A 10,673-nucleotide genomic window follows, 5' to 3' on the forward strand; every position below is an offset into this window, starting at 1 on the left:
CAAAGCAACTGACAAGAAATAAGGTGTAGGACAAATCTCCAACTACTTACCCAATTCATTTGGTTTTCAGGTGTGAGTCAGCAGTTTGTAGTGGATTCTTATATGATCAGGATCTTAGAAAAACGTGATTACTATAACGTGGCACCTTAGGAATTTTAGAGAAAGAAGCTTCTAGTCCGGTCTAAACGCATGTGCAGATTAATATGCGTTGGTGTCAACTACATATTAGGTGGAAGATACATTCATACAAGATCACACGCTAACGCTGAGTGCTTTACCTTGTGGTAGAACCCTAACATGTCATACGCATGCGTTCTAGCGTCGTTAGCATAATACAAGAGAGCTACTGTGACTGCATATCTTTTGGAATTACGCCTAACTTGGTTCAAGAAATATCATCTGTTGTTTCCAAACTACGCTAGTACGTTTAATTCATCCTTTAACTGTCTCTATCAAAGAGACCAAAAAGTTCATAACCGTAGCCGAAACTTTCCCGATGGCATTAAAAATTGTACAAAAAAAAACCGAAACTGGTCAAATATTGCTGCAGACTTCGTGGTACCTACACTGAAAGCGTAAATTAATTTAATTAGTCTTTGAGGGGACTCGTTCAAAAATGAAGGATTTAATCTCGGTCAAGTAGCGCTACTTCTCGAGTTGAATCGCTGCTCAGTTGTATTAATCGATATCAGTGTGTATTAAATTTATTAGTGATTTTATTGTTATCGCGAAAGGTGGCAACAGAACGTGATGAGCCGTGACAGTTTGATAATTAGATTAGTTCTTGTTTATCAGTGAAAAGAAAATTTGCGTGTTAAATAAGTAAAACAAATCTTTCTTCTTCGATTTCTTCATCTAACAGACACTCAACTTTCTTCCATTTATCTCCAGCTGTGAATAAAAAAACACGGGAACTTCTTCCAAGTGTTTTCGAGAAAACAAGAGTTTCATGTTAAAGTACTTTGCGAGGAAAACAAAAGTATCAAGCTACAAACGTTGGCGTAAAAAGTAACATTGTCACGTTTGCTACTTAAAATGCGCAAAAATCGGGGTAAAACACCACAGTAAAATTCAAGAGCTGTCTTGACAAAGGGTAATTAATTGTTAGTTATACTTGGACTGTGAATAAAAATACATACATGAAACACACACACTGCTAAGATTATGTCTCATCAAAATCCCTAGCTGACTAGTAAGGTCAATACAAACCAGGAGTGAACGCCAGGGGTTGTGTAGGAACTGTGTTACGAGTACTGCGTCACAGCCATACATTACACTCTGCACTATCTGAGATTGTCTCACTAGTTTTCTTTGTTTTTTCTTTTTTAACCGTTCATATGCCTACGTCGAACGGTCTCGAAATCTATATGCAAAAAACAGATCTATTTTTTAAAAGCTTCGAATAAGTCGCTTCGAATAAGTCCCTTCGCCCCTATTCAACCAGTAGAGGCGGGTTCTAATTAATGAAAAGTAAAGGTTTTAGCTCTAATCACGAGGTAAAACAATAAGTGACATAAGTCAAGTTTTGAATTACATTTAGTCTAAAGGTTTCGAAGATGTTATTTCTTCTGGACAATTTTTTGAAACAAAATCAAATTCAAATGCATTAATTAGATTTAATTTTCCCATCATTTTTCACAAACTCACGACACATTCATAGCAAAGAATATACCACATTTTCTCTTTCACCTTAAAAAGAAACCGCGCAAAAAAATTCCTCTCTCTACGTAGATATTGAAAATTGTAAATAGGATTCCAGAGTTATATCCTTTTAATTCGATGGGAAAGATCTTTTGCTCATTAACTCTGCCTTCTATTTAATTTTAAACGTAAATTTTGATCAACTTATCTGTCACCGAACCTCAAACATTTACAGTAAATGTACCGTTTCAAGCCCCTTAGCCAAAATTGCAGGGTAAACCGTGGAAGAATGCATGTATTGTAAGAAAAAACTATCGTTTTTCTCTTGTTCGTGTTCAGTCATTGCATTGAAATATTTAAGATAGTAGAGCTTTGCAATGAAGTTTACAAAGTTCTGCATAATGTTGATACAGCGAACATCGCCCACGTTCAAAAGTCACCGAACCGCAAGTTATGTCGTGTTTACAGGTACTGAGGTGACCGAGGAAACAGTTCAATTTATCTACCTTGGTATTACCTATCCCGACCTAACCTTGAACCATGCTTGCATCGATCCTACAAACTCGGTTGACGTGGATGAGGAGTTGCTTTACAATTCAGCCACTTCAGGGAAAGCAATAAGACGACCTCTGAGTAACCAATTCACGGGAACCAAATTCTTAATTCGCATTAGTCCAGAATAGGTCGGTTTTCAACTCTATAAACAGTAATTTCAAATACATTGCTTTACTTTTGTTTTGCTAAACCTCATTATGGTCCACAAAGACAGAGGCTATTTGTGTCTTGGTCACTCAGTTTTCTCCACGGGTAGCGCCGCTAAAAGTAGTGGCATCAAGCTCTTACTGACTTCACGGATTAGTTCATTGTCTTGTATACTTTTGTTGTAGTTGGCCATCTTGAATGCCTTGGCTTTGTTTTATTAACAATCAATTAAAAACCACTCTAACGAGTTCGACTTCAGTTATTGACCCTCTTTGCACACAGCCACTGTGAATGCTCATTCTAAAAACTACGTATTCTATTCACTATTACCACAAGAACGCTTCTGAGCAATAAAAGATTGAGGCCGGTATTGGTGTTTCCTGCTTGCATCTCTTTTATTAGTGTAGTGAAAGCAACTTTGTAAGGGGTTGAAGCTCTCGCTTGACCATTTTCAGTTACAAATTGTTGTTGTTGTTTATAGTGGTTAATGCGCTTACCAACACCTAGCTACTTCACAGGCATGCCACTTAACTGAAAGAAACAAATATATCAACTAAACATAACAGGCTTAAAAATCCCAACTGGCGGGAGGCAGACTAGTTGGCTATTTACAAGCATAACCGAGGAGTTGAACTAGGGTCTACCGCGAAACAACTCCAACTTAGTGGTCAGAGCGGGACTTGAACCCGCAACCTCCGGATTTCAAGTCCGGCGCCCTAACCACTCGGCCACGCTGCCTCCTTCAAATTCATGCAAGATGTCCCGGAACAAAATAACGGAGTGCACATAACTTCTTTTATGCAATTAACCTGGCCTAGATACGGTTTACTATAGTACGGTACACGTGCTTTCTTCCATTTATTTTCCAGATTCTTGGAATGAGCTGTTATGCCTTTCTGCATAGGAAGAAGATGTTGAAAGAATCGTACATCGGGCTTGTATGTTTGTTAATGTTGGACTCCTTAATAACAGCTGACGGTAAGTATCCTCCGCTTTCAAAATAGTAATTCTGGAACATCAATGGTTCGTATTTTTCGTCTCAACCGTAAATCAATGAGAAATACTTTCAGTTACCTGAAGACGGAAGTACACTTATGCTGAAATCTGAATTAAAACTCAGAGAAAACTTTTAAATCCGGTAATTATCAATCGTTATCGATTTTTGCCAATCGATAGCAATCGATAAAGAAATTTTCTGTGAGCTCGATTGTTATCGATTGCTGATATCAATCGATAGCAATCGGCGATTGATATCGATTGAATCGACTGATTTCCGATATCAATTTTTATTGATTGACTACGCCTGGTGTGTAAATAGCCAACTGGTCAGCCTTACACCAGTTGGGATTCTTAATAATTTACATTCTATTTTCAATATTTGTTTCATTATTTACAATGTCCCCAATTAACCCAACACTGCTAAATACACTTGAACAGTTATTTATTTCATTTAATTTTAATTACTTTTTTTTTGTTAAATGTAATCATTTAATAGCGGCAGTACCTAATGAAGAGCAGAGGCTGCTGCATGACCTCTTTCAAAACTACAGCAAGTATTCCCGCCCTGTGATGAGGAGAAATGACCAGGTCGTGGTCACATTCAGAGCAAAACTCAAACAAATAATTGACTTGGTGAGTATGTCAGTCAGCACAGTCAAATCTAGAAACAGTGGTGGGAAAGATACAGTTGTTTACCCGGCAGAACAGAAACACACTGGGACGCCACAAGCCCCTCAAAGGAGCTATGTCACGGCATTTTGAGTTATTTTGGCCACGAACAAAATTACCTTTAAATTGAAAGAAACCTGCAAATATTGTTTCTTTTAAAAGATAGGAAAACACCAAAGAGATATTACTAAATCATAAAGGATGGAAAAGATTAACACGGATTACAAATGACAAACTAGAAAAATTTAGGCTAAACTTGTGAAGACGTGCATACCGTGACTTAGCTCCTTTAACACGTACGACCTAATGTAAGCATCAGAGCAGGCATAAGTGCAAGTGTATTCTTGACACATGTGATGTGAGCAAAAACAAGGCGTAAACATGCATAGTTAGTGCTTTACATGTTCATAAGCATTGCGCGTATGCTTACGCTCAATTACGTTGTTCGTGTCTGATCAAAACCATCTTTAACTGGAGAGGGTCGCCGACTTCCACTTGCGCATGTCTCGTCTTGGGAGATACAACGTTGACGGCCTAAGCATAGCTGCAATCACATGTGTTTGTACTTAGCTATTTTTCAGAGGGCCACAAGTTCATTAGTTCTATACTTTGAAGTATCACCCTCTTCACCTAAGGTTTGATTGATTGATTGATTGATTGATTTATTAACTAAGCAACAAGCCAAATTCAAAGGAGGAACTTTTTTTCTTGTTCTTAAAATTAAATAATTATTTTTTACTAATGCTTACACTAATGCTTCAGAATGGTTGCGCCATGTGTATAGACCAAGTTTAGTCCGCATGCCCGACTTATAGGTTATACTTGCGCTTGCGCTTACACACGTGCTTACACGCTTCTTAGTCGGCCTTAATTTGCTTTCTGTTGGACTGAAGTATTCAACACAATGTTAGGAGGACACATATTTAAACATAATGTCATTTACATGGGGATGCTTTTAGGGAGGGTCTGACTTAATCCATAACAATTTTTTCATGTACATTCTTATGCATGCAATCTAGAAGGACAACGAGCAACTCCTCCAGGTCATTCTTTATACATATCAGGTCAGTATATCAGAACTATCACTCATACTAAATGTTGGTAAACAGTGTTAAACTTTTACTTATCCTTGTAAACATGTTTAGTTGTCTTCTTTCGAACTGAACCGGCCTAGCGGGATTCATGGGTTTTAGCAAATGAGATACAAGTTGGATAAATCTTTGCATTGACGTAAGGATAACTTAATTGAACTCATGGCTTCAAGCCTTGACCATTGTCCTCGTGTTGTTTTATTGAGTCAACCTTACAAAGTGATGAGGACAACTGACCCCGTGGCGAGCATCCTATCCACCGACAAGGGGGGAATTACCGGCACTTCTTCCAGAGGTATTCAATTATTCCCACCTGGCACAGACATTTGCTGTGTAACAGTGTTAATTTATTATCACTCTGAGTTAAAATGAACAATTGTAGCGATCCAGCAATACAAATTTTAAACCATGGAAACGTTTGTGTGCAATACCCCCCACCCACACAGCTATTCTAGTTTCAAGATTATTGCTTATGTTGCATGTTGTTGCTGACCCTTGACGGGATAAAATGTTCTCCAGGAATGGAATAATCCATTACTGACATGGAATGAATCTCAATACGGTGGAATTGACGAGATCAACGTAGATGCCTCCCAAGTTTGGGTTCCAGATATTGTGCTCTACAACAGGTATTCTAGAATAAAAATACTTATTATTATAGCCTGTACCTCGTTTTAAACAGCAAGAAACTTGTATCTATCCTGCATGAACTGAAAACCAATCAGAAAATACTTTACATATTTGAAACAGTAAGTGACGTCGCCGGACGGAATCATAACTCTCAGACTGCAGGAGCCGGTGTCTCGAAGGTCCCGAAAGTACACTCGGAAACGAGAGAACAAAGTCTTTAATCTTATGCCTACAGAACTGTTTTATTCAGGTATCCTTAATATTAACAGGGGTTCCCTTCATACAAGAAGCTTCAGGCATATACAGCTCTCTGTTTGTAGAAACAGATTAACTAAAAATGGCTTTTCGGGCCTGAAATGTCGAGAAACGGGCCCCTGCAGCTGGCGTTTATCTCCCGAGGAAGTAGACTGAGGGTGGGAGATAACTGACATTTCAGGCTAACGCTTTCTGTCAGGAGAAAAGTCGTTGGAAAGGAAAGAGCACAATGGACGCTTGAACGAAGGAGAAGGGTGGAGGAAGGGAAAGGAAGTAGCTGACGCTTGCTACCTGAGCTAAGCCAGTTAATTAAGGAAGCAAAGAAAATAGCTGACGCTTGCACGTAAAAAAGGGTCGCAGAGTCCCACTTGGCGTTACCTGCCATATCGCTGTGTAGATTTTAGACATCTCGAAAAGATGAATCTTGTTGTAGGCTTAATTGTGTTTAGACCGGAGGAGGACGAAGTTGGTATTCATGACCGTCTGAATCACTTATATAAACTTAATAACTTCTTTTAGTATTAAAACAAGTGACAATAAGCTTTGTAGCTGTTATATCTGTAATGTGCACGCCATTCTTCACAGTCTGACCTGATGTTTCCATGGCAATCATATTTTTTAAGAATTAAACAGCCGAAGTCGTGAATTTCGTGTAATTATCCATGTTGTTTGCTTTGTTGATGTGACTTGTGAGTTATTAGTTAATTTTGGCATGGTTTAATTGGATTTTGTGGGTTTCTGTTGTTGCGGGGATCCTTGATTGTACTATTTGTAAGTCAGCATTTAACATCATAATTTTTTTTACGATAACTGCAGATAGTCTCGCGCACCCATTGGCTAATTTTCATCGTCAATATGCGGACAGACACATGAATTTATAATTTATGCGATGCGTCAACGAGCGATAGCGGACAATTTGACAATCTGTTATCGTAAAAGAACAAATTGAGGTCAGTTTTTCATGCGTCTGTCTTGTTATTGATGATGAATTTCGTCATACATTGTCAAAGTAGTCTGCGGATCCACTCGGCTATCGCCTCGTGATCCAGAGATGCTTTGACAATGTTATGACGAAATTCATAGTCAATAACAGGACAGACGGATGGAAAACTGACGTCAATTTGTTAAATGTCGCAGACCTGAGCGAAAACGTTTTTTGGACAAACTTAATATGCACTCGAGCTCTCTAAGTTTCATCACTTGCCTTGATTCTATAATTGCCAAAGTTACGGAGGAAGGTCAAAATTCCTTCCCTGTCGTTGAGAAGCCAGAAAACTTAGGGCTAGGGCTGAATACGGTTGTGTTCTTCACAAGAGTTGTTTAACATTATGGAACGTCTCTCTTTATTTCTTGTATTTTAGCGCAGAGTTTACCTTCTCCGGGGGAACTCACAAGTACAAGACAGACGTCATTATTTTTGCTAATGGAAGCTCAATTTGGCTTGCACCTGCCATGTTCATTACAGTCTGTCACTTAGATGTCAGGTAAACCTTGCCAGTGTTTTGCATTATCCGTAATGCCGTAGAAGCGATAAGTTACAAGTTGTTGTCTTCGCGTTACATAACTAGCAGTATAACATTTAATCGTACAGAATAATTTTTTTGACCGTAAATACCAACTCAAAATTACAGTCCTATTTGTCATAATTCGTATTAATACGTAAGTCTCTTTTGGAGTGGGGGCGCGGTGGCCTTATGGTCATAGCGCTCGACTCTCGATCGAGCGGTCCGGGTTCGAGCCCTGGCTGGGGACATTGTGTTGTGTTCTTGGGCAAGACACTTAACTCTCACAGTGCCTCTCTCCACCCAGAAAATGGACAAATGGGTACCCGCGAATTTAATGCTGGGGGTAGCACTGCGAAGGACTAGCATCCCATCTATCGATCCATCTAGATATATGAGTCCCTACTCATTTCGTTCATTTCGTTTTAATCACTAATTGTTCCACTTGATAGTTAATTCACTTTTTTGTTTTCTATCCAAGATTTTTCCCTTTTGACGATCAAAAATGCCCGATGAAGTTTGGAAGCTGGACTCATGACGAAACACGTTTAGACATGCGCATTCTTACCAATGCGTCTAGCGATGATATTTACACAGAGCATGGCGAATGGCAGCTACTGGGACTGGAGCAGAAAAGGTGAATTTGTTATTTCTTTTTGAGCAGTTCAAAGTCATAACATGCTCAAAAGGATGATTTTAGCTTTCTTTGAGTGATCCTCGAAAATTTTGGTTTAACAAAAATGTTATTTATCTGCATCTATCGTTTTCTAGGACATCAAAATTGTACGACTGCTGCCCCAAACCGTACGTCGACATAACATACACTATTCATGTCCGCCGGAAGCCGCTGTTTTATACTCTGTACCTGATTGTCCCTGCCATAATAATAACAGGCATGGTCCTTGTTGGCTTCTACCTGCCGCCAGAGTCGGGAGAGAGGATGCAGCTAGGCATCACTGTGCTGCTGGCCATGATTGTGTTTCTTCAGCTGGTTTACCAGAACCTTCCTTCTACCTCCAACAGTGCCCCCCTTTTAGGAAAGTTCTACATCGCCACAATGTTTCTGATTTCCCTTTCACTAGCCGCGACCTGTGTAGTGCTAAACTACTCGTACGGTCGCCATTGTGATGGTGAGATGCCGATGTGGGTTCGATTGATCATTCTAGATTGCCTCGGAAGAGTTTTTGGATCATCAAACAAAAATTCTGGAAAGAGAAGGCGAATGATAACAAGTGACGACATTTTAAAGAGAAATGAATGGAAAACTGCTGCTCACATACTGGATAAATTCTTTATGGCTTTCTTTGCACTCATAATAACTATCATGTCACTCTGTTTCTTTTACCAAGCTCCTCATTTTTAGGTTGTGATAGATATTTATCAGTAAAAGAAAAGAAAGTGAGAATAAACCCTTTACCAATGCATTTAACATAACCAGGATATTCCAACCCCCTCCTAGCATAAAATATGAATAGCAAGAGTGCTTTTACGCACTGTCATTCACTACTTAAGCAACTCACGTTACATGCTCCATTACGTTGCTGTTTAAAATCAATCTTTTTCTTTGCTTGACTACTTAAACTACGGCCATCTTGTTGTATACTGTCTAGGTGGACGGCCTTACATTCACTCCTGTTTTAGCCTCTTTACAATGGCCACCTCTCCACAAAGGCAACAGCCACAAAACGTGTCCCAACTGCCTACGTATCGTCTTGGCAATGGTCGATCAACGACCAACAACTGCATATCTAAAACCCCATTATTTATTTCAAAGGTCGCGAAACTTGATCTATACCGCGCGTCGTTGCTCTCCGTTTCTATTTGTTTTCTGTTTTTCATATAGATATATTATGATCGTACGACGTGTTTTCGTGCTACAACAAGCATGCTGCGAATGTTGCATCCCGTGCGTATAGACAGTGAAAAACCAAATTATCCATAAGACAAAAAAGCAGGAAATGTTCTCCTGTGGCAAATGTATCTAACTTTTCGGTTAGACAGAAGGTTACTATAATTCTTCTATAACCTATTTATCGCAATTTCAAAATAATGATTCGAAATCGCAATATGTGGCATATATTATTTAGAAACCAATGCCAAATTTGCTCAGAAGTGTCACTGGTTATCATGTTTGTGACTGAGCACCACAATAGCACCAATCCTGCCAAGAAAATTCCTACAAGAAAGTCACCTTTAGATCTTCTTTAGAGACTTGTTAGGATATCGATATCTCGGTATCGACGTCAAGCTTTTTTCTCTTCTATGAAAAGTCTAATTCGGAAAAATAATGGACTTTTAGAAGAGAAATTAGGTAAGTATTGGCTCCTTTTCTTGGGAGAAAATAAGGCGGTAGATAAGGATTTGGCAGAAAACGAAGATTTTATACAGACTGTACAGACTTTTCTTGTTAAACTTGGCCATTATGGGCAAATCTCATGAACTAATCGGTAGCTGGTTATATTGTTATATCATTGGATGGTCTCTATCAAAAGATTTGTGTTAAATCATTAAGACAAAGCAATTGTATTGTGTAGTAAAAGTATTGTGGTAGAACCCTAACATGTCATACGCATGCGTTCTAGCGTCGTTAGCATAATACAAGAGAGCTACTGTGACTGCATATCTTTTGGAATTACGCCCAACTTGGTTCAAGAAATATCATCTGTTGTTTCCAAACTACGCTAGTACGTTTAGTTCATCCGTTAACTGGCTCTATCAAAGAGACCAAAAAGTTCATAACCGTAGCCGAAACTTTCCCGATGGCATTAAAAATTGTACAAAAAAAAACTGAAACTGGTCAAATATCGCTGCAGACTTCGTGGTACCTACACTGAAAGCGTAAATTAATTTAATTAGTCTTTGAGGGGGACTCGTTCAAAAATGAAGGATTTAGTCTCGGTCAAGTAGCGCTACTTCTTGAGTTGAATCGCTGCTCAGTTGTATTAATCGATATCAGTGTGTATTAAATTTATAAGCGATTTTATTGTTATCGCGAAAGGTGGCAACAGAACGTGATGAGCCGTGACAATTTGATAATTAGATTAGTTCTTGCTTATCAGTGAAAAGAAAATTTGCGTGTTAAATAAGTAAAACAAATCTTTCCTCTTCGATTTCTTCATCTGACAGACACTCAACTTTCTTCCATTTATCTCCAGCTGTGAAAAGAAAAACACGGGAACTTCTG

At 38.8% G+C, this 10,673-nt stretch overlaps 1 protein-coding gene and 1 non-coding gene across 2 annotated transcripts; one reads left to right on the forward strand and one right to left on the reverse strand.

The window, feature by feature from the left end:
* Nucleotides 1-3,008: 3,008 nt before the first annotated feature.
* Trnas-uga (transfer RNA serine (anticodon UGA)) lies at nucleotides 3,009-3,081 on the reverse strand. Its single transcript has one exon. It is a non-coding gene; the product is annotated as a tRNA-Ser (tRNA).
* A 140-nt stretch (nucleotides 3,082-3,221) lies between these two features.
* LOC149118877 (neuronal acetylcholine receptor subunit alpha-2-like) lies at nucleotides 3,222-8,913 on the forward strand. Its single transcript, XM_089274163.1, has 7 exons — nucleotides 3,222-3,321; nucleotides 3,839-3,975; nucleotides 5,031-5,075; nucleotides 5,622-5,731; nucleotides 7,349-7,471; nucleotides 7,971-8,126; nucleotides 8,261-8,913. Exons 1-7 carry the CDS (start codon nucleotides 3,222-3,224, stop codon nucleotides 8,850-8,852), a joined length of 1,263 nt encoding a protein of 420 aa, XP_089130289.1. The 3' UTR covers nucleotides 8,853-8,913.
* The last annotated feature ends 1,760 nt before the right edge of the window (nucleotides 8,914-10,673 follow it).

Source organism: Orbicella faveolata, unplaced genomic scaffold, assembly GCF_042242905.1.
Source record: "Orbicella faveolata isolate gen_17 unplaced genomic scaffold, um_ofav_v1 contig_1, whole genome shotgun sequence".
Lineage (NCBI taxonomy): Eukaryota > Metazoa > Cnidaria > Anthozoa > Scleractinia > Merulinidae > Orbicella > Orbicella faveolata.